The 21,649-nt window shown below is 52.3% G+C and overlaps 1 protein-coding gene across 1 annotated transcript in view; it reads right to left on the bottom strand.

The window, feature by feature from the left end:
• Positions 1-407: 407 nt before the first annotated feature.
• Positions 408-21,649, bottom strand: part of CACNG2 (calcium voltage-gated channel auxiliary subunit gamma 2) — a 111,130-nt gene continuing 89,888 nt past the window's right edge. Inside the window, exons 2-4 of the mRNA XM_026010981.2 lie at positions 14,550-14,633; positions 2,552-2,692; positions 408-1,489 (exon numbers count right to left, since the gene is read on the bottom strand). Of these exons, the coding sequence (XP_025866766.1) occupies positions 954-1,489; positions 2,552-2,692; positions 14,550-14,633 (761 nt within the window). The 3' untranslated portion in view covers positions 408-953. The remainder of the gene's footprint in view (positions 1,490-2,551; positions 2,693-14,549; positions 14,634-21,649) is intronic.

The following is a 21,649-nucleotide window of genomic DNA, read 5'->3' as shown; positions in this document are numbered from 1 at the left end:
TAGGAAGTCATCACAGTGGGTTAAGGACCATTAAGGACTGGGAACTTGAGGGCTGGGCAAGCCCCAAGTATACCCCCCTCCAGGCACCTTTCGGACAGGAGGGACCAAGGACTTGAGTCACCTGGAGGCCTACAATTGCCCCATAAATGCCGGGTGGAGCCGGCTCACAAGCCTTGGAGCTTGCCCAGCGTTCCTGGGGCATCCATCCAGAGGCTCCAGGGACCTGGCAGTGACCGAGGGGCTTACCTGGCCCCGAGGCCCCTGAGTCTCCACCCCCCACTCACCCAGGGAGGCAGAGCCCGCTTGGGGTTAAAGAGAACAGAAAAGTAACTCTCCCGCATTAAAACAAAAAGTAACAGAAACTCCTGATAAATGCAGAGAACATTCCGCTTCCTTTCTGCTCTTCGTTTTTTTTTTTTTTTTTTTTTTTTTGCTTTAATGTTAGTTAGCTTGGTTCCCTTTTATTTTTTCATTTAAATTGGTTTTTATTAAATGTTAAAATAATGGTACATGGGAAATCATGCATTTTCTTTTAGATTTATTTTCTATTTTTAATTTTTTAACCTCTCTCGCTGTTTTTTAAGTTTATTTTGCGTTCCCTCGGTTAGTGTTTTTTTTTCCACATCTCCTGTCCTTTTGCTTCTATGTTCCTCTTATATTTTGTTCTTCTTTTTTTTTTTTAAATTTACTTGTTATGTTTTTCTCTTTTTTTGTTTTTTTGTTTTTATTTTTTTTAATGTTTTTTTTAAATTTTTTTTTTTGTTTTTGCTTTTGGAAGGTCTCCCCCGCCTCCCGCCCCGCCCCTGGATGGTTGGGATCCAGCCCTGTGCCCGCTTCCCCCGCACCTCCGGGCCCACTGCGCCGGCGGGCGAGGGGGGCACCCCGCGCGCCCCTCCTGCGGCGCTGCCAGGCTCTGTCCCCATCCATCCCCCATCCCCACCCCGCCGTGGGCTTCATACGGGGGTGGTCCGGCGGTTGGCTGTGTTGGAGTGGAGAGAGTCTTTGTTCTCCTTCTGGATACAGTTGTGGACTTGGAGGAAGCTGTTGTCTCTGTCCGAGTTGTAGGTGGCGGTGGGCGTGGTGGCGGCCTTCAGGGGGTCCCTGCTGAGGGTGTACATGGAGATCTCCGTGGACGGCAGGGTGTTGAAGCCCTTGATGCCCACGGGAGAGGCGTCCCTGGAGTGTGAGGGCTCGGTGGAGCGGGAGCTGGAGCGGCTGCGGCGCTGGTAGCGGTAGCGGTAGCTGGGGATGCGGGTGATGGCCGAGGCCTGGAGGTAGTCCGTGGCACGGGCCGTGGCCCGCAGCTGTTTGTGCCGGTCGATAAACATGTGTACCGCCAGCACCCCGACCATCTCGGCGATGATGAAGGACAGGGCCCCGAAGTAGAAGGACCAGCCGTACGAGTAACTATTCTTTTTGGAGTCGCTCTTGGAGGGGTCTCCGGCATTGGCAGATATGTACACTATGATGCCAATGATGTTACTCAGACCTGCGGGCCCAGCGGGGGAGATCAGAGAGGGGTGGTTAGTGTCCCAGGCAGTGTCGGCCCCAAGCTGGACTTACAGGGGAGGGGACAGCTGGAGTGGGGCCTTCCCCGCTCCAGGGCTGCCAGGGCCAGTGCTGTAAGGGGCTGGTGGCCAGCATCACCTTGATAGTTATTTGATGAGCCACAAGGGGAGGACTAATGGAAACAAAGGTATGGGGGGGGGGGGGAGAGGCATTGTACCCCCCACTGAATAATAGTAATAAATATTGTTTATGGAGCATGTGCTACCTGCCTTCACCGTGGAGTGCTTTCCAGGGAGTTTGCCAATGAGGCAATGGTGCACAGAGAGATTAGGTAACTTGCTCAAGGCAGCACAGAGGTTTGGAGCCAGTATGGCAGGGGGTTGAGACTGGCTCCTGGAGCCAGACTGCCTGGAATCCAAAGCCTTAAAGGGTAACCTGAGTCAGAGTTTCCAGGTCTGTAAAGTGGGGAGGATGATAGGGCTCGCTTTTGCAGGGCCATAGAGAGGATTACATGATTTAGGACTACCTGTGTGGGGCTGTTGGGGGCCGGGGTGTGGTATGTGCTACTTAAACATTCATCATTCTTATTAAATGGCTCATGCTACAGCCGTGTGCTTTTTCTGGCATCTGAAGTGATACGACTTGTCCCATAAGGGGCTGAGGTATGTGGTTTTAGGTCCCTGCCTGCTCCCACCGGGGTGGGACAGTGAGGGGACAGGGCAGGGAGGCTAGGCCAGTATCCTGAGAGGGACCTGGGATTTGGGCCCTTTTCTAAAAGGTGGGAAGAAGGTGGTCCACTGGGCTGAGAGACGGGGTCCGGCAATGTTTCTAGAGGACGCAGTGGGGGCTTGGCTGTTGCTATGGGGCAGAAGCCCCAGCACGACCTGCCTTCTCTGTGATGTGACCTGTTGCAAGTCCTGGAGGTTCCTCTTCTCCCTCCCTCCTCTCTCTGCCAGTTCTTCCCAGCGGCCCAGCTCCCTAACCTCGGCTTCCTCCTCGCGGTGAGCCTGGGCTCTAGCCTGCCCAGCTCAGAGCCCATTACCTGCAGACACGAAGAAGATGCCGGCACTCAGGATGATGTTGTGTCGAGTCTTGTAGAACTCGCTGGCTGCGATGCAGAGTCCACCCATGAAAAGCAGAATCACACTCAGGATCGGGAAGATGCTTGAGGCCCTCACGGCCCCTGCGGGACACCGAGAGTCAGAGAGAGAGAGAATTGCACAGCTGTGAGGCAGAGGGACACACAGAGGAGGAGGCAGTGGCCCACGGAACCAGGGTTTCATGGACACAGGGCCAGAGCTAAGTTCGCTTAGGGAGGGAGGGAGCCAGTGCCCAGCTCGTAGCCCTTCAGGGGCTCCTCTTTGCCCACAGGCCAAACTCCAGTGCCTCATGAAGTCTTCAGGGTCCCTGTGTGACTTGGCCTCTGCTACCTCCAGCCCCACGGCTCCTGGTCCCCTCCCCGTGTTCCCTCATGTCTAGCCGCAGCATATGTCACATGTCATGTCATTAATGCTTCTGGCTTTTGACATACCTACCCTTCTTACTAGAATGCTTTTCCTATTCTTTCTGACTCAGCAAACTTCTCTTCAACCATCAAGACTCAACTCAAACTCGCCTCTTCTGTCAAGCCTTCCCTGACTTCCCTGGGCAAAGTTATCCGTCCCTTCCTGTGTGGTTTGGGACACCTGGGGCACATGGAGAGGCAGTGTGTCATCATGGTAAAGGAGCCACATGGCTCTGAATCTGGCTTTTGCATGTATTAGCTGTGTAGGGTTGGGCAAGGTGTCTCTCTGTAACTCAGTTTCCTTATCTATAAAATGGGAATGGTAATAGCACCTGCCTCCTACGATGGCTGTGAGGATTAAATGAGTTGATTCTGATAATGCACTTGGATAAGTCTCTGAGGACACGTAGTGAACGCTGGGTAAGGGATAGTATAGGAAAAACTTTTTCTGTGTATGCTTCCACAAGCCATGGGGCCCCATGAAGGTGGAAACTGTGGCTTTTTTTAGGGGGAGGGTCTCTCTTTTTATTCTGTCCCCACCACCTCAACCTCAGTCAGGTCAGTGCCGGAGACACAGTAGGCCCCCAATGCAAGGTCACTGAGTGAATAAACAAGGTGAGGAGGTCCAGAAAGAGGAAGAAGCAGACATGCCCAGAAAAGAAAAAGTGAAAAACAAAACTCCCTAAAAACGCCTTCAGGGTAAGGTGAGAAGAAAGGACCGACAAACAGGCACAAGAAAAGAACACCCTAAGGAACATTTTACTCCCACATATGGGAGGACAGGAGGACAGAGGGACGCAGATGGCTGAGGGCGGGGGGAGCAGGCCAGGCTGGCAGGAGGCATCTGTGGGGGACAGTGTCCAGATGGGGACCCAGAGGTGTGGGGTCTCCACGAAGTGTCTCTGGAGGGTAAAACAGTCTTTCTCTCCAGATTCAAATAGGTGGTGAGTGACCTCAGGGCTCTGAGTCCTGGGAGCTGTGGGCCAGGCTGGAGGCAGAGCATCTGGAGGCTCACAGGAGGGAAAGGAGGTTTTCTTTACATGTTTGGGTTGTTTAAGTGGATTCTGAGGAAGTTGGGTCCTGGTTAGAGGGTGGGTTGGCAGGATGGGGCAGGGTAGGGGTGCATCTTGGAGAGGAAGGTGCCAGGAGTAGAGCCTCCCCTGGCTCCCTGCCCCTTTTGGTGGCAGTGTGGCCACAAAAGTCTGTGGAGAAAAGAGGTTTTTTTCAATACAGAATTGGAGGACTTTTTCCAAGAGGATTTTAGGCAGTTTGCTGTGATGTGTGATATAAAACTCCTCCTCTCTCTTCCCCATGGCTCTTCAGGAGATCCACACAGCTTATTGATGCTGTTGGGTGAAGGGGTTATTTTAGGGGGACTTGAAGAAGAATGAACCAGCACTAGGGGCCAAAGGATGAGGCCCATGGGGAGTGGGGGCGGGTAGCAGCTGGGTTACTGGGCAGTTGGACTTCCTCTCCCGCGGGTGGGGATGGGCCGTCTCCCCCCAGGTCTGAGTGGACACTCTCCCCCAACAAGCCATTTTAAGGTAACAGTTGTGTCGCCAGCCCGATCCCCCAGCCCCCACACCCCCACACACGCATACATAATGCCTGGACATGCACACCTGAGTGCTGCCTGAATCCTTATCTTCATAAGCACAGGGGGATGGGGGAGCTTATTAGAAGACTCACGAGAAAATAATCTTTGATAAGCACCTACTCCGTATAGAATCTTGAATGAGTACCTAATATACATTCTCTAATTTAATCCTCCTAAGAGCCCCATGGGCTGTGTTTTTTAGCCCCAGTTTATAGACAAGAGACCTGAAGTTTAGAGAGGCAAAGTAACTTGCCCAAGGCAGCCCAGCTAATGAGTCAGGATTCAAGTTCAGATCAGCCCAACTTTTGGACCACCCTATACTCTCCCTACAGGGCTCCCAAGGAGCCTGGGAAGGGTGCTGCAGAGTCCAGAGATCTGGGTTTGGGGTCCCAGCTGTGCCACTCACTTGGGCAGAGACCTCACCTCTGGCTTTCCCGTGTGTAAAGCGGGTGTGGACCTTTAGATGATTTCTTATGCTTCTGCCCTCTCCATGTGGATATGATTTCTCACCAGCTGGAACTGGAGGGTGACAGCAAAATGGAGGCAAGAGAGGTTGGTGTGACCTCTGAGGGGCAGCAGTGGTGGTTCAGTTGAGCAGAGGGGAGGAGGAAGGTCTCCAGTCTTTTCCCTCTCAGAAAGCAGGTGCTTCCTGCCCACTGTATACCTGTATTTGGCAAACCCAGCCTGCACCCTCTGAGCAAATGCCTCACAGGCAGCCAGGGCTTGATGGTGTCAGCTCCGTCTGCTGCAAGAGCCCCGGATGTCCCAACTCAGCCTTCCAGCCAGCAGAGAGAGGGAGCAGGGATGCTGTGTGTGTGTGTGTGTGTGTGTGTGTGTGTGTGTGCCTGCCCATGTGTGCAAAGACAAGATGGAAGGGGGCAGGAGAGAGAGGTCTGTTATGTTGCAGCCAACAGAGAGTAATGTGGTGGAAATGGGACCACTTCAGAAGGTCCTGAAGCAGCTAATGATAAGCTCTAGAGCATGGCAGCCAGCAGGCAGTACAGAACAGAGGCCTCTCCGGCAGAGCCAACCCAAACACCAGCCTCTTGGAAGAGGTTTGCCCAGTACGAAGGAGACAGGGGACAGCCAGTAGACAGCACCATGCCTAGGAAGGCTAATGTTTTTAGGACCCAGATTCAGGCTGGGCAGGAATTGGCTTCAGAGCAAGCAGGGACACCTACGTTGGAGAAGTTTCTTGAAGGAGGTCTTTCTGGCTGGGGGTGGGTGGGGGGTGGGGTGGAGAATTTGGGAATTTACTGCACCTGGCTACTTATCCTGGCTTTGTCACTCACTCACAACGTGGCCGTGGGCAAGGGTCTCTACCTCTCTGGGTCTGTTTTTGCGTCCTGTAGAACAGGAAAAGTAACCCTAATAGCCAGCTCATGGGAATGTAAGGCTCTGCGGCTCGAAGGGCAGTCGACGAGCCAGCCAGGGAAGCGTCACGGGAAGCTTGTTAGAACTGCAGATTCTCAGGCCTCCCTCTGCAGCTGCTGAGTTAGAATCTACATTCTCCTGAAAGTGCTTAGCACCAGCAAATGCATGGGAAAGTTTGAGAAGCCCTGTTGTCAAGACTGAATTGTATAATATCTTTACTGATTCTACCCTGGAAAGTGATAAAAGGTATGATTTTTATTACTTCTATTGTCCACCCCCTCCCCTTCATCCAGATGCTACTTCCCCACGAATCGTCTTGTTGATTCCCACTGAAGCTGGTATGGTTTTAGCGCTAAAATCTGTCATGAGGAGCATGAAGGTATCTGATTTATTAAATGAACAAATATTTATTGATCTCCTATGAGTAAGCATATGGGACTACGCAGTACCTACCAACACTTATGGAGCTCTTCCTATGTGCCAGGCTCCATCCTGGCACACAGGTAAACCCATTTAGACTTCATACGAACCCCATAAAGCCATTGCTTTGGCTTCAAGGAGATTACAAATACCTAAAGCAGGTATTGGCAGACTTTTTCTGTAGAGGGACAGCTAGTAAATATTTCTGGCTTTGCTGGCCATATGTTCTCTATTTCAACTACCCAGCTTAGCTGTTGGAGCATGAGAACAGCCTTAGGCAATATGTAAACAAGTGAGTGTGGTTCTTTTCCAATAAAACTTTATTTACAAAAACAGTTGCTGGGCCAGATTTGGCCTACTAGCTGCAGTTTGGCCATTCCTGGTTGAGAATGTAATATGCTGGACTGGGGAAAGGCTGCATGGTTAGAGTGGGAAAATGCTTTGTTTTCGACTAGCTGTGAGTCTAGTGAATAAATAGAGACTAAGTGCCTGCCGCTGTGCCAGGTTCCATGCTGGGCATGGGTTCACCCAGTGAGGAAGTGGAGAAATTGGGCCGTGAACCCAGGCCGTCTGCCTGGAGGGTCTGTGTGTCTAACCACTGTATTCCCCTGCTTTCAGTCCTGCCTGCACTTCCCACCCCTCAAACCATCCTCTGAGCTCATGTGGGGGGTGAAGAGGGCTGCCCTGAGGGAGTGATGTTGGAGCTGGCATCTGATGCATAAGGAGAAGCTAATGGGGCCGAAGAGAGGCAGGGTGTGGAGTGTTCCAGGGAGAGGAAGCAGCATGAGTAAGCTGGAGGAAGAATCCTTGCTCACAGTACTGGAAGACCCTCAGTCACTAAGAGCCACTGGAGAGCTTGGGGGGGGCTCTAAAGGAAACGAGGCAGGCCAAGGCCAGGCCGGAGTTGGGGGGCTCACAGGGTAGATGTGCAGGCTTGGGGCCCAGAGGTAGGGTCTGGGCTAGTCATAAATGGGGGGTTGTAGATACAGAGGTGAGCACAGGAGAGCCTGCCTATGGAAGAGTAAGAGGGCTAGCTAGCTTTAGGGTTGGGGGAGCCCCAGTGTTTAGTGATGGCTCAGGAGGAGCTTGTGCAAATCATGCAGTGGTGTGCCTGGCTTCCACTTTCTTGTCTGGATTAGATGATCTGTAGGGTCCTGTCTGCCTTTGATGGTCCTGTGCACCCCAGAACCTCCCATCAGGGTCCCCTCGGCCAGGCCAGTACACCATCTTAACCTATTTCCAGTGCCATTTGTGGCTTTTGATCAAAATGTTTGTCATTACCGAGTATATGGAGGGTGGGCTCCCTATTTCCTGGGCATGGTGCTCAACTCTTTTTTTTTTTTTTTAAAGGTTTTATTTATTTATTCATGAGAGACACAGAGAGAGGCAGAGACTCAGGCAGAGAGAGAAGAAGGCTCCCTGCGGGGAGCCTGATGCAGGACTCAATCCCAGGACCTCGGGAATCACGCCCTGAGCTAAAGGCAGATGCTCAACCACTGAGCCACCCAGGTGCCCCGGCGCTCAACTCTTTATGTCTATTATCCCACTTGGGATTTGGTCCCTTCTCACAGGATGGGATCACCCAGGAGTGGCTCAGGAGTTGCTTCTAGGGTCTTCCTTGCTCCCATCCACACTGTGCTGGATGGGGTGGCCAGGACCACAAATGTAGGTGTGAGCATGAGTGTATGAATGTGAGGGGATGGGGGAGAGACAGTGGAGGAAAGAGAGGGAGGAGGTGTTCCTGGAGGGGAACAGACTCGGGGAAGGAGGAACGGGGGAGAGAGATGAGTTGAGAGTGGTGGTTAAGAGTCTGGGCTCCACACGTGGCCTCCCTGGGGTCCCATCCCAGCCATGCCCCATTGGCAGTGTAGCCTATGTGCCTCCCCTTTCTCATCTGTGTAATGGGGACACCAACAGTACCTGCCTCACAGGATGTTGTGAAGGGCAACGCAGATAATGTATAAAGTAGTCAAGTGTGCAGTATATAGTGACATAGGAAAAGAATTCTGGAAGCTCTGTGAGCTTCCTTGGGGATTGCCATCTGTACAGGTGCCAGATGTTGTCCCAGTCTCCATTGTCTCCAAGACTGGTGATCAGTGGCACCAACTCAGGGAGAGGCGGCCTACGTGCTTCTCTTGGCTGTGCTGCCTGCCCTCCTGAGTCTCGGTTGTCCCCCTGCCATAGGGAGATCATGAGCACAACCAGCTCATAGCCTGTGATGAGGAGTAATGAATCAACACATATTAAGCAATTACAATAGCACCTGGGACATGCCTGGGATGTGCCAAGCACCAGGAAATGTTAGTTCTTGTGGCAGAAGGGACTGTTGCAGTTTCTCATGGGCCCGGGGTTACCTAGACTGTGTTTATCACAGTGCAGGTTGTGAGTCAGGACAAGGTGATGAAGTCAGCGTGCCGGGTGCAACCAGCACTTAAAGAAATGAACCAGGACAGAATTGAAAGTGTCAACGTGTGCGGCGTGTGCGAGGTCAGTACCGTTTTGAGAAATGTTTGCTCCGGTTGCATGATTGTGAGTGAGTGTGGGTGGCAGCTTAGGATGTGTCCAAATCACACCATGACCACTGGAGAATACCAACTCCTATTTCCTGGACACACAGACACACACCCTGCAGGGACCCGCAGACACGAGGCAACACACAGCCACTTTCATATTCAGACAGACACTCCAACGTATGGACACACAGGCACCAAAAGACACAGAACACAGCATAGACTCACAAAGGCAGACACACGGACACATGCTGACAGTCAAAGGAAGTCACATCCAGGTCACCACTGTCTCTGTTCTTCACCTGCTCTCAAGCTTTGCTAAGGAGGGATAAGGATGAGGAAGCACCTGAGTGGACACACCGGTGGCCCCTCAGAGCTCGCTGGGAAAAGTTCTGGTCATCTTTTGTTTCTGGGTAAGCTAGCGATGGGTGGGTGAGGGCCACACTGGCCATACCTTCCTGGGGCCCAGATGTCAGGAGGCCCAGGGTGGTGACCAGGGCCTGTCACTAGAAAGCCCCTGGACTCTATGGTTCAGAAGAAGCCATGGAACTCCTCAAATATGCATGGGGTTTGCGGGGTAAGAGCATTCATCCATTCATTCTTTCATTCATTCACTCATCCCATCAGATATTGATTGGGTGCCTTCATCTGCCAGGGCCCCCAAGAGGCCCTAGACAATGCCCAAAGCTTGGCCTGATGGCCTGAGAGCAAGTGATCCCCACTTTCTTTGCCACCCCAGGAGATGAGCTCTGTATTCCCACCCAGCCATGCCCTGCTGGTCTTCTCTCTCCTCCCTCTCTGCTCTAGATCCTCAGTGGAGCTGGTGGAATGAGGATGGTAGGGGTGACCCAGGGCCACCTACTAGCCACCCTCCTCAACCTCCTTCCCCGGGGCCTTCTCATCTTCCTGGTTTCTAAGCCTTAGCATCCTGGGGCTCAGACCCTACACCTCTTCTCTGCACCACAGCCTTGGTACATTCATCAAGTCTTGTGGCTTTAGACACCATCCACCTGCGGACAACTGGCACACTCCTGTCTTGGGGCAGGACTTGATCTGGGAGTCCCAGACTGCAGGGCATCTCCCCAGGGAGTCCCATAGGCTTCTCTGACTTAATGGAGCTGACACTGAGCTTCCCATTCTCCCCAATCCCAGCCTTGGACTCAAACCTTGACTCCTTCTTTCCCTGGGAAATCCACATGCAGCCTTTCAGGAAATCCAATGTGCAGTTCCTCAGGAATATTTTCTGGCTCTGACCCTTTCCCACCTCCTTCAACTGCTTCTATCTTGGTTCAGGACGCCACCTCTTGTCTAGATTATCGCCAGCAAGTTCCTAACTGTTCTGCCTGTTTCTGTCCTTGCTCTATTTCAGTCTCTTGTGAATGTGGCAATCAGAGTGTCCTGTAGGATGTGAGATGGCATCACTCCTCTGCTCAGACCTTCCCATGGCTTCCTGCAAAACCTAAGCCCTTTCTATGACCCACAGGGGCCCTGAACCTCTCTACACTGACTCTTCCTTGGCTCCCCCTTGCTCACTCTACTCTTGTCTTTCTGGCCTCAGTCCTATTCTTCAAATATTCCAGACCTGCTTCTGTCTCAGGGCCTTTGCACTTACGGTTCCCTCTTCCTGGAACATTCTCCTCTTGGCTTTCCACATGGCTCTCTCTCACTTCCTTCAGTCTTTGCTCAAACTTCACAAGGAGGATTTTTATTGACCTCTCCCCCGACCCTGGAACTTCCTATCCCTGCTTTCCTGCTGGATTTTTCTCCATGTCACTCCTCACAGTTTAGCAGACTATATAATTAACTTGTTAATTTCATTTATCATAGATTGCAAATGCCACGAGGGCCGGTCTTTACTTTGTCTGCAGCCAAAAAGGACCCATGGCCCCTGGGGAGCTCAGATCTCTTCTGGCCTCTTGAGTACCAGGATGCTCAGCCCCACAGAGCTGAGGAGAAGACCTCAGAGGGTTTTCCGGGAATTATGGCTCTGCCAGGCAAGGCCCACAATCCCATATGGTCAGGCCTTGGTTCATTCCACAAGTGTGCTGGCCCTGTGTCAGGCTCTGAACAGATCCTGACCCTCGGTTGAGCAGAGTCCAGTAGATTGTGTCCCCGACCTGGGGAAGAGCAGGTGCTCCAGTCACCTTTCTGGAGCCCACCCTGCCTGCCCCGGTGCCCCTCTGAGTCTGAGGCAGGCTGAGTGTCAATGGTCAAAGCCAGAGTGTCTCTCTTTGCTGAGCACCTTTCCACTCCCTAGATTGCCTGCCCCCATCCTGTTCCTCCTCATGGTCCTCTGCTGTCCTTTGGAAATCCAGCAAGGGCCTGTCCTTGGGCCCCCACCCCCATTGCCTGGCCACAGCCCTGGCTCCCAAACAGCCCCTCACTTCTTGCCATCCCCACAGCTAATGCTCTGGTCGAATGGCCAAAGCCTGTCACCAGGATGTCCGGGATGTCTGTGAGGGCTGCAACAGCCTCCACTGGTCTCCCTGCCTCCCTGGCCAGCAGCCCATGGTTCCCATCATACTTAGAATGAGATCTGATTTCTTCCCAACATGATTAGGCTCCTCTACTCCCTCTCTGACCTCCTGCTGTGGGATGCCCTCCATTTGTGCATTGTGCTCAGCCAGTCCAGCCTTCCCCCCACCCCCAAACACTCCCTTCTCCGCCCTGCCTTAATAAGGCCTTTGCTCTTGCCATTCCCTCCTCAGGCACGCACTTCTGCTAGATCCTCTTAGCTCTTTTCTTCATTTAGAGAAGTGACACCCCCCCCTGCTCTCCACCCGCCCCCTCACTCTCTGTGCCCTGAAAGCTCTGAGACTATCTCGGGGTTATCTGTGCTCCTGCTTACTGCTTGTTTCCTCCTTCCTGCTTGAAGAACATCCTCTTCGCAGAGGTGCCAGCTTTGTTTTGTTCATGCTTGGGTCCCCTGTACCAACAACAATGCCCTGCACGGAGAGTGCTTAGTGAATGTCTCATGAAGTAAATGAGTTGAATGCCTCTAGAGGCCAAGTCTCTTTCCTTCTGGAATGATCTCTGGTTTGGATTAGGGACCAGGCTCCCTCTAGCACCACACTCTTGCTTCTATCCCTGCCTGTGTGAGGGCATGGGCCCCTTTACTGGCCTCCCATGCCACAGACTTGCAACTGAGGATGGGTGTAACAGACCTGAACTGGGAGAGGCTTGGGCTCCGCCCACCCACCTTCAGCCCCGCCCACTTCCAGGCGCAGCCCCGCCCACCTCAAGTGCTTCCCACCTCTTGAAGAACCTCCGTGGGCCTCTCTGGGCCTTAGCTCCACCCACTTCAGGGGGACTGGGGATCATTTTAGAAGAATGATCCCTTCTTTCTAGCTTCTTTAATCAACCAGGTTAGAGCTTATTAAGTATGAGAGAATCTGGGGCACCTGGTTAGCTCAGGTCATGATCCCAGGGTCCCGGGATGGAACATTGGGCTCTCTGCTCAGCAGGGAACCTGCTTCTCCCTCTCCCTCCGCCTGCTACTCTGCCTACTTGTGCTCTCTCTCTGTCAAATAAATAAATAAATAAATAAATAAATAAATAAATAAATAAATAAAATCTTAGAAAAACAAGAAAGCAAATCTAATTAGAATCTATTAGGATTAGAATCTGTTAGACAATGATAGGAACTCACATCTTCCAACTTTCAAAAATTACTTTTGTTGCTTAGCCCGAGATTAGCACATTATAGATCAGGGGTCAGCAAACCACGCCAAAGGCAGCCTGCATATGTCTACAATACTCCAAGGCTGTATGGCCCACAAAACCTAATATATTTACTGTCTGGCCCTTTATGTAGAAAAAGTTTGCTGACTCTCATTACAAATACTCAAAAAATACTGTTGGATTAAGTAGGCTTAAATCAGAGCCTTGGAATCCTGCCCTGTTAACACCACCACTTCGAGTCTTTTGTCTGGGGACACCAAAATGAACCAAACACTCTAAGCTCTTCTCTCTTTAATAATAAGGATATGGAGGTATGGAATAGGTAGTAATAGCCACTGAAGAATCCTGCATCTGTCCTTTAGTTAACAGACAGGCATTTATGGAGCACCTCCTTTATTCCAGAGGCTGTTCTAGGCATAAGCAATGAAGTGACAAAGTTCCTACATGGAGCCCCCGGTGTCTGGCTGATTATATATCACATCCTTGCTGTGCTCAACCAGTGTGGCTCCCGGCGTGAGGCTCAGCTTTCGCCTCCCAGTTGCACCTCCAGCAGCAGGTGGCATCTGTGTCATTGCCCCCGTCGCCCAGGGTCCTCCCTGCCAGCTGGGCCTCTGCCTGGGGCCATGGATCGCACACCGTTCTTTGACATCGATGTCTCCAGGGCTGAGCACAGGCCCCAGCACACAGCCTCGGCCTGCCTTTCTGCCACCACCAGGCTCCTTCAAGAGCCTCGACATGGTAACGGGGGATGACAACCAACCGGTCTTTTAGGAATTCCACTTAAGAGCAGTGTCTTTTGGGAATTCATCAAAGGAAATGATGAGCATTGTAAGATATTTTCCTCTCTTTAAACAGAAATCTATAAATTACATCATGTTCCCTTCCTTTCTCTGCCTCGCTGCCTGGCTGACTTTGTGTTCCACGGGCTTTTCAATGAAACCAGGTTGATTCCAGGCTGACCCGAGAGTTGGCTTTGATGTGAGGAGTAGTTATTGAAAGAGACAGGGTGATCCGTGTAATGAAATGCCTCCTACACTTTCCATAAAAGTGATCGGAGTGTGATGCTGGCCGTTCTGCTGTGGGGGATGGGAGGGAGGCTCTAGCAGCCTCTGAGCAGCTGGGAAAGGCACCGGGGGCTGAAGGTGGGCACGCTCCCGGGAAGAGAGCAAACCTCTCCTGGAATAAGCCTCCTGAGAGCAGAGCTTTCAACCACTTCTGCTCAGGTGGCTCTACTGTCCCAGGCGTCAAGGACCCTCAGCCCCTCTTCTGGAAATCCCTTTCTCAGGGAGCATTTTACCTTGTTAGTTTTTGCTGATTCTTGAGAAATTTTCTTTGGGACTCAAAATGCTTTTTCTGATAATATGCCTCTGGTGGATTTAAGGTCACAGCTATTACTTCAGGATTTAACCTGGACTCAATTGTGGGGAAAGAAGAAAAATCTCATGTTTTGTCTCAGTAGAAGTTCCAATGTGACACTGCCTGATGAGTTTCTTCATTTGGTTATTCAATACATTTTACTGGGTGCTTATCATTGCTGGGAATAGGAGCAAGTAAACAAGATAGGGAGGATCCTTGGTCTCACAGAATTGGCAGGACTGCCAGGGAGATGTTTACTCGAATAGACAAGGAAGGACCCTACAGCATGATAAATGTGCTGTGCTCTGGGAACCCATTCAGGGGCATGGAGGACTACCTGGAGGAGGTGATGTTTCAGCCTGAGACCTGGAAGATGAGTAGTAGTTTATCAGACAAAGAGAAGGGAAGAGTGTTGTAGGCAGAGGGAACAGCATGCTTGAAGGTTTTGGCCTCCGGGCAGGAGGAGGGGAGGGAGGCTCAGCTTTTTCCTGCCCTCTGCCGAGACAGGGATCTCTAGACAGTCCTGGCCTTCGACTCTCTGGAAGTTGCAAGGACAGGACCGACCACTAGAAGGGAGAAATAAATTGCATGCACTCACGGAGGAAATATTCTGCTGTGTCAGCTTCGTAATCTGCATCCTCTGGGAAGTGATCGATTTGCTTGCAGAGACCTTTGAAGTTCCCTGGAAAACAAGAGGAGAAAGGACACTTGAAACATCAGAGTCTCTGGGGGGCTCAGCGCCCACAGGCCTCTTGCTGACTTCTCTCCCTCTTCTGAAACTGGCTCAGCCCTCTCCCTGGCCCCTGAAGGAAGGTATCACTTGGTCTGTTTGGACATCTGCCCGGTGAATCAAAACACACACCCCCGCGGTGCCGCGGAGAGGATCTAAGGCCCAGGACTTCAAAACCCAGCCTTCCATCCCTGCGCTGAGGCTTCTGAGGATTAGCTGAAGCTTGGCGGGCAGCAGAGGTTTGGCTCGGGGCTGGGGACTGCCACCGAGCAGGCTGTCGGAGCCAGTCAGCCCTCAGCCTCCCCGCCCCAGCTGGGCTGGGAGTCACCTCGCATTTTGCATGCCAGAGAGCAGATCGCTCCCTCCGCGGAGAAGGCGGACCCGCGTGGATGCTGAGAAACATTCCCACAGCCTGTAAACGAGCTTGCAAAGCGCCTTCCCATCTGCAAAGCCTGGAATTCACTGTGTCCAGGCCCCAGCTGCGCTAAAAATGCTCCGGGGTGGGGGTGGGAAGGAGGTTGAGCCCCGCCCTGGGGGCTAGGCCCTCTTTCAGGCTCTTGAACCTGGGCTCATCGCGGCTCTACCACAGGCCTCTCAGAGGGGTATTGTCTCCTCCACTATACAGATGAAGAAACTGAGGCTCCTCCGGGAGGCTGCATGAACTGAATAAGTACTCAGGGGCCAGGAAATGATGGAAGCGAGGCTCGAAAGAAGGCCTGTTGACTCCAAATCTTTCCTGGGGCAATGGCTGAGAAGGTGAACAGGGGCACTGGTGAAAACCCAATGTCACAGTGGCCCCCTCTCTCCCCACCGCCAGCAACCACTGTGATGAGTGAATGAGCGACCTATTGAATGCGATCTTCCTTAAGGACCGATGGCGCTGCTCAGGGTAGAGCTGCGAGTAGGTCTGCCTGGTGACAGCAGAAGCTTTGGTCTGTTGCACACACCATGGTACCCCCGGTAGCAGCCCAACTACAGCCAGTGTCGTGGAACTTTCTCTGAATGCATGAATAACCCACCCTGTGCTGGGAGAGGGGGCAGCTCCTGTAGCTGGGCTGCCTGGAGGAGGTGCCTGCTTCCTCGTCTGAAAAGTGGAGACCAGAGCTCTCCCTTTGTGTGTCGTTGGGGCGATTGGATGTGCTGACGCATATAAAGTGCTCAGAGCGGTGGCTGGCTCGTTGGGAAGAGTGCTTGGAGGCATCACTGTGAGGGAGAATTGGACACTGACTATATTCAGCCACTGACATTTGGGATTTTTCTGTGACAGTAGCTAATATAACCTAATTAATACCATCCTCAGTACGAGTTAGCAATTTATTTTCCTATAGAGTGCTGAACCTTCAGTTCCCGCAAAGTAGGTTTTCTTGTGTCCTATAGATATTATTTAGGAATTTTAAGGCATTCTTACGTAGACCTGTATATATCATATACACCTGCTTGTATAGGATACACAGGTGTACTTACATAAAGATAGGCGTTTTAGGCATTTCTAGCTATTATATGTTGTAGAAAAGATGGTTGACCCCCCTCCCCATTCGCTGTCTCTGCACCAAATTCACCCCCTTTCCTGCCTTCTGCAAGAAAATCAGTTCCCCAGAGCGCATTGGGAACTTAGGGTTAATGTCACTGAAGCTTTGTGGCGTCTATGGAGCACCTTGGTTCACTCAAAACACTCCCCTGGGGCAGGCTTCCCCTCTAAGTATTCTGGGCGGTCCCTCTTCTTGCTCACCCCTGCTCCCCATGTCTCAAGAATTCACCAGAGGCCTCAGTTCCCTCTAGGACTTCTCCCTTCCTCGGACCACACATTCTTCTCTCCCGAGATGTCTTTGTATCAGCTGTTAAGAGGATAAAATATCCTCCCTATTGTTCAAATGACAAATCAGTGTATTCGCAGAGCACTTTGCAAAGCACTTTCATTTTCTCTCAATTCAATCTGACAAATATTTTGTCAGTGCCAACCCAGATCTTTATAAGGGGCCCGTGCAGGAGGTGAGGTGCAGATCTCACTACTGATGTGCCCCGAGGCTCCTCACAAGTCAAGGACGGTGCTCCACCCTAGACCACGGCTCCTGAGTGGTGCCTCTAGTCTCTCCTTTAAGGGCCCCGTGCTTCGCACTGGCAGCCCAAACCCCTGCCTGCTCCCCTTGCAGTCTGGCTGCTCCTCTGCAGGAGCTGTGCCCAGCCCTTCTTAGACCATGGGCTCCTAGTGCGGTGCCCGGCACAGAGGAAGGGCTCAAGAGATGCTACGGAGAGGCTGTGTGAAGTCACCAGCGGCCCAGACTCTCCAGGGTGAGCCAGACCTGGTATCCACCTGCCTACCTGATGTGTCCTGGCACAGGTTTCAAAGGCACTGTCCATTCAGTACAGCCAACTCTGAACTTCTAATCCTTCCCTCAAGCCTGGTCTTCTGGAGGCACCGACCAGCTCAGGGAATGCCTCTCCATCGCTGCCTGTGCCAGCCCGAGCCCACTTGTCACTGCCTACACCTCTTCCTCCTCACTGCAGGCTCCATCGCTCAGGATGCTCTCAGTATCTCTCAAAACTGTCAGTTTCTCTCCATTGGCAGCAACACCCACGGCCAGGCCACCCTCCTGGCTTCCCTGCATGGACTATAGGGGCCTCCCACCCATCATTTTGTACCCACTCTTATCCCTCCCTACAGAGGAATCATAATGATCCTCTGAAAATGCAAATCTGATCAAGCCACTTCTAGCTTGAAACACTCAGCGCCTTCCCAGTGCTCTAGGGAAAACTCAGCATCTTCAAGAGGCCTGACCCTGATCTCTGTCTGGCCTTATTTCCTGCCCACCTCCCTCTCTGTGCACATGTCATCTCAGCTGTTCTTCATGCATGCTCCCTCCTACCACAGGACCTTTGCACATGCTGGTCTGGCTGCCTGAACCCCCACCACATCCTTTGTTATCTCCTTCCCTCAACCTCCCTCTGCCTCCCTGCACTGTGCTAGTGGGGTGTCTGCTGCCCTGCTGTCCATTCTGTGTTGGGGGGAGATGTTAAAGCATGAGCAATGCTGGTGGGAATGTTCTAGTAGAGCGGGAAGATGTGATGACCAGAGAGAGGAGGGAGCAATGCAGGAGCAATATGAGAGGGGATGAGGTCCAGGACAGAGGTGCAAGGGTGGCTTCCTATGGAGTGGATGGTGGTGTGTCTACTGTGGCAGAGGGAAGGATGCCACTTACGGGTGCAGGTGCAGGGGAGGAACAGACATAGTGGGAGCTGTGACACTTCTGGTTGTTTCTATTTTCTTGAAGAAATGGGAAGCAGGATCATTACTGGAGCATGAGGAAGGGGAGGCAGCATTGAAGATTTGAGAATGGAGGAAAGAAGTGGGATTTTTCTCCAGGAGACGCGGGGAGAGAGAATGGACCAGGCCTGAAACACGAAGCATGTGTGTCTGGGCCTTGAAGATCTCTTTGAGATTCTGTGGTTTTCTCTAGTGACATTTAGGGTGTGGCTGAGTCTGGCTGGAGGGTTGCCTGTGGAGTGGGGGTCTGTGAGATGAGGACAAGAGCAAGGGTAGGGGAGGCAGTGATTATGAAGATGGGTCAGACTCTAAGCTGAGGCAGGGGGCAAGATGGTGGGGTCAGTGCACTGGGAGCCTAGGTTAGGGGTCAAAAGACTGTCAGGGGAGTGGGCTGATGAGGGTGAGCTGGAAGGCTGGGGCATGGGAGTCAGAAAATGGGTGCCAAAGATTGAGATTGTTGAGGAGTGTGGTGATTGGACATGTCAGGGTCAAGACAAGACCATGAACTGGGTGGTTCTGGTTGGGTGGAGATAGGGATGACATTCAAAGTATCTAGCCACCGGAAAGGTCATACCAATTAACATAGACGACAAAACCAAACGTTCACCTTGACTCTGCATATGCGATCAAGTACGTGTTTGGAAACTCCTTACCAAGTTATGGTTGATATGCAAAGGATTCATCACATTATTCTGATAAACCCTAAGTCCTCAGTTGGTTTTTAGAAACTATTGGTGTGAGGCTCTTTCAAGCTGAATGATCACCCTGTCTGGACCATGATTTGACACAGGGAACTGTTCCCAGTGCTTCCAACGCTCCTCTGTTAGAATAAGACTTGTTTCATCTCAGTGAGTACAGAATTCTCTCCTGCCTTGTCCCATGCCATTCCACGGGAGACTTCTTCCAGAAGGTAGCTCTCCATCCTGGGCTACCCAGGAGGTGGGGAGGAATGCTCCTGGGGATGGTGGGGGAGTGGGGGGTGGGGAGGAGAAGAGCAGGAGCTCTTATGGAGAAGTAGTGCTCTCTTGGGTGGTGGGCCCAGCCACTCTGGCCGAAGGAAGGTTCTGTTCTTCTGAGGCCCTTGCCCATCCCTGCAGAGGCAGATGTCTGGGCTGGGCCCACGGCTTGGAGAACTGCAGGGCCTGGAGCACAGAGCTCAACCCTCCACCCATTCTTGGGGAGAGGGGAGAGGAGATGGAGCCTCAGTTCCAGCCCCTCCTGACCTGTCTGTCCCAGTCAGGAGCCACCCCTACCTCTTCCTGTGCTTCATGGGGCTGATTGGTGAACAAGATTTCAGCACTTAACAACCAGGGAGGCAGGACCGGTGTGGGCTGGCTGAGCAAAGGTGGGCCAGGCCAGGTACCGGGGAGGCCTGTCTGCCTGATTGTGAAATCCAGGAGGGCTGCAGGGTGGCCTCAGAGAACGAGGCAGGCCAATGCTTGACTCCTCAAAGAATGAGGGGGAGGCCCATGTTGGGAATGGGAGGAATGAGTAGGGGAAGAGAAGGCCGGGTGAGTTTCAGAGAGGCAGGGCTTTAGGGAGGAGGCAGTGAGGAGCAGGGAGGGTCTTAGCACCTAGGGGGTGTGGGCCATACAACATACCCTGTGAAGGATTGCAAGGGGGTGGAGTCCTCAAGGGACAGCACAGTTTCTATCAAAGTGAGCTGAAAAGAGGGAAAAGAGGTTAGGAATATGGGGAGTTTGCTGACATCCAGAGAAAATGCAGGCAAGCCCAGGGCAAGGATTTGAAAAGCTGGGAGAGTTGGAGATTGTGTCAGATTGGGAGGTGAACAGAGCCCCAAGGGACACATGACTGGTAGTGGGGGGACCCAGGACATGATGGGATCTGTCCCAGTGAGGCTGATGGTGGCGGTGAGGCGGTGAGGGTGGGCTGGAGGTGTAAGGGGTCTCTAGGAGCCCTTGGAGCTCTGTGGCCATGGACTCAGTCCTAACAAAGTGGTGCCGAGGTTCATGAAGGGGAGTTGGTACCAGCGGTACTCAGTCACCTTTGCTGGAGTTTAAATTGGGTAGAACACCTGTGGGACATCACAACAGTCAGAGAAGAGGGTGTAATCTTGCTTTCCTGATGCCAGCCTGGATGGAGTTCTGCTGTATTTCTTTCTGGTTGGTGGTCATCAAACCAAGAGGATGTAAGGCTTCAGGCACAGATGGATCTAGGTGCTCAAAAAGCAGGAGCATCCCTCCCCACCTCCTGGGTGGCCCAGGATGGAGAGCCACCTTCTGGCGTCTCTCTCCATCTCTGGTTTTCCTCTCAGTTGGCTTCATCCTTAGGCAGGGTTTCTCCCCAAGGTAGGGACTAAGAGCTGCCCCAGTGCCTGGCACTGGGGTGGTGGAGGGAAATCTAACCCGATCCCTGTTGTTTGGGGGCTCACACTCTGGGGGGAAAGACTGCACAGAATTTACTATAATGTAATGTCTTACATATTCTATTAGAGAAATGTACAAGGCCTTCTGGGAGCAGAGTTGTTCGGCTAACATTTGTGTGGCACTGACTAGAGGCCATTGTCTGAGCAAACTGCTGAGGACACAAGAAAAAATATACCTTCTGTCCCCAAGGAACTTGCAGTGTGTGGTGGGAGGAGGACGATAGATGCCGTGGTGTATTGGGATATATGCTGTGTCAAAGCAGAGGGTGTCTGTCTGGGAGCACACAGGAGGGGTGCACGTCCAGGTGTGTGTGAGTGTGTGTGTGTGTGTGTGCATGTGTGTGTCTCAGGGCATGATGTGGAAGTGGTAGGGGTGAGAAGAGATTTCTAGGAAAGGGATCAGCAGAAGAAAAGGCAGGGAAGACAAGACAAGAGGGGACAAACTATCTCAGGGGGTCAGGAAGGTTCCCCAAAGCAGAGTTGGGGGTACAAGGAAGCCTGAAGGCAGAGGTGTGCTGGAGCAGGCTTGCACCAGCTCCCGGGGGCTGCTTGGTAGCGTCTCTTCCTAACTCACATGAGCAGCTGGAAACCAGCCACAGTGGGAGGATTTGCACCGCGGGAATTGGCACACACTACAAATCAAGGTCCCCTTTCCGGGCCCAGAGTCAGTTGTTAAACATTTACAGATGCACCGCTGCATGAAGGGCAACCTGTTTGAGGGGTCAGCGGGTGCGGATACACGATCTCCTAGTGGGATTGGAGATATAAGAAGATGGGGCCCCTGTAGAGGCTCCCTGGGTGACGGGGGCAATGGCTGGAGAGGAGGCACAGGCCAGGCAGGTCCCCAGGGGCTTGTGGCCCAGACTGAACCATCTTACCAGCCACTCAACCTCCCCCAAAGGCTTTGAGCTTTTAGCTTTGAGCTTTTAGAGGATGAGGATGTAGGGGGGACTCTCCTACCATGATCTATAAAGGATTATTTGGCCAAGGGGCCCAACAATCGTGAAATCTCTCCTGAACACCCCCCACCCCCAACGGGCAGCAGTGCCCCGCAGACCTCACAATGACTGCAGGGCAAGCGGAGACAGAAAGACAGAAAGGCTGAGGGCTGTGCCTCAGGCTGCCGCAGCTCTGCCTCTAGGAATTTGCCCTCAGACTGGAAATTTCAGCTTGCAGGTATTAAGTAGTTTAAAGAAGGTTTCATCAGCTTTGTAAAAAGCACATTAATATCTCACAACACCAACTGCTGTCTCATTTCTTTGAGATACAATAAGCTCTTCATAAACCTGGTCATTAGGGGCTGAACAGACGCTGTTTTAT

This window comes from Vulpes vulpes, chromosome 16, assembly GCF_048418805.1.
Source record: "Vulpes vulpes isolate BD-2025 chromosome 16, VulVul3, whole genome shotgun sequence".
NCBI lineage: Eukaryota > Metazoa > Chordata > Mammalia > Carnivora > Canidae > Vulpes > Vulpes vulpes.
The sequence above is the reverse complement of the archived record's forward strand: the minus strand, read 5'-3'. Positions and strand labels throughout refer to the sequence as shown.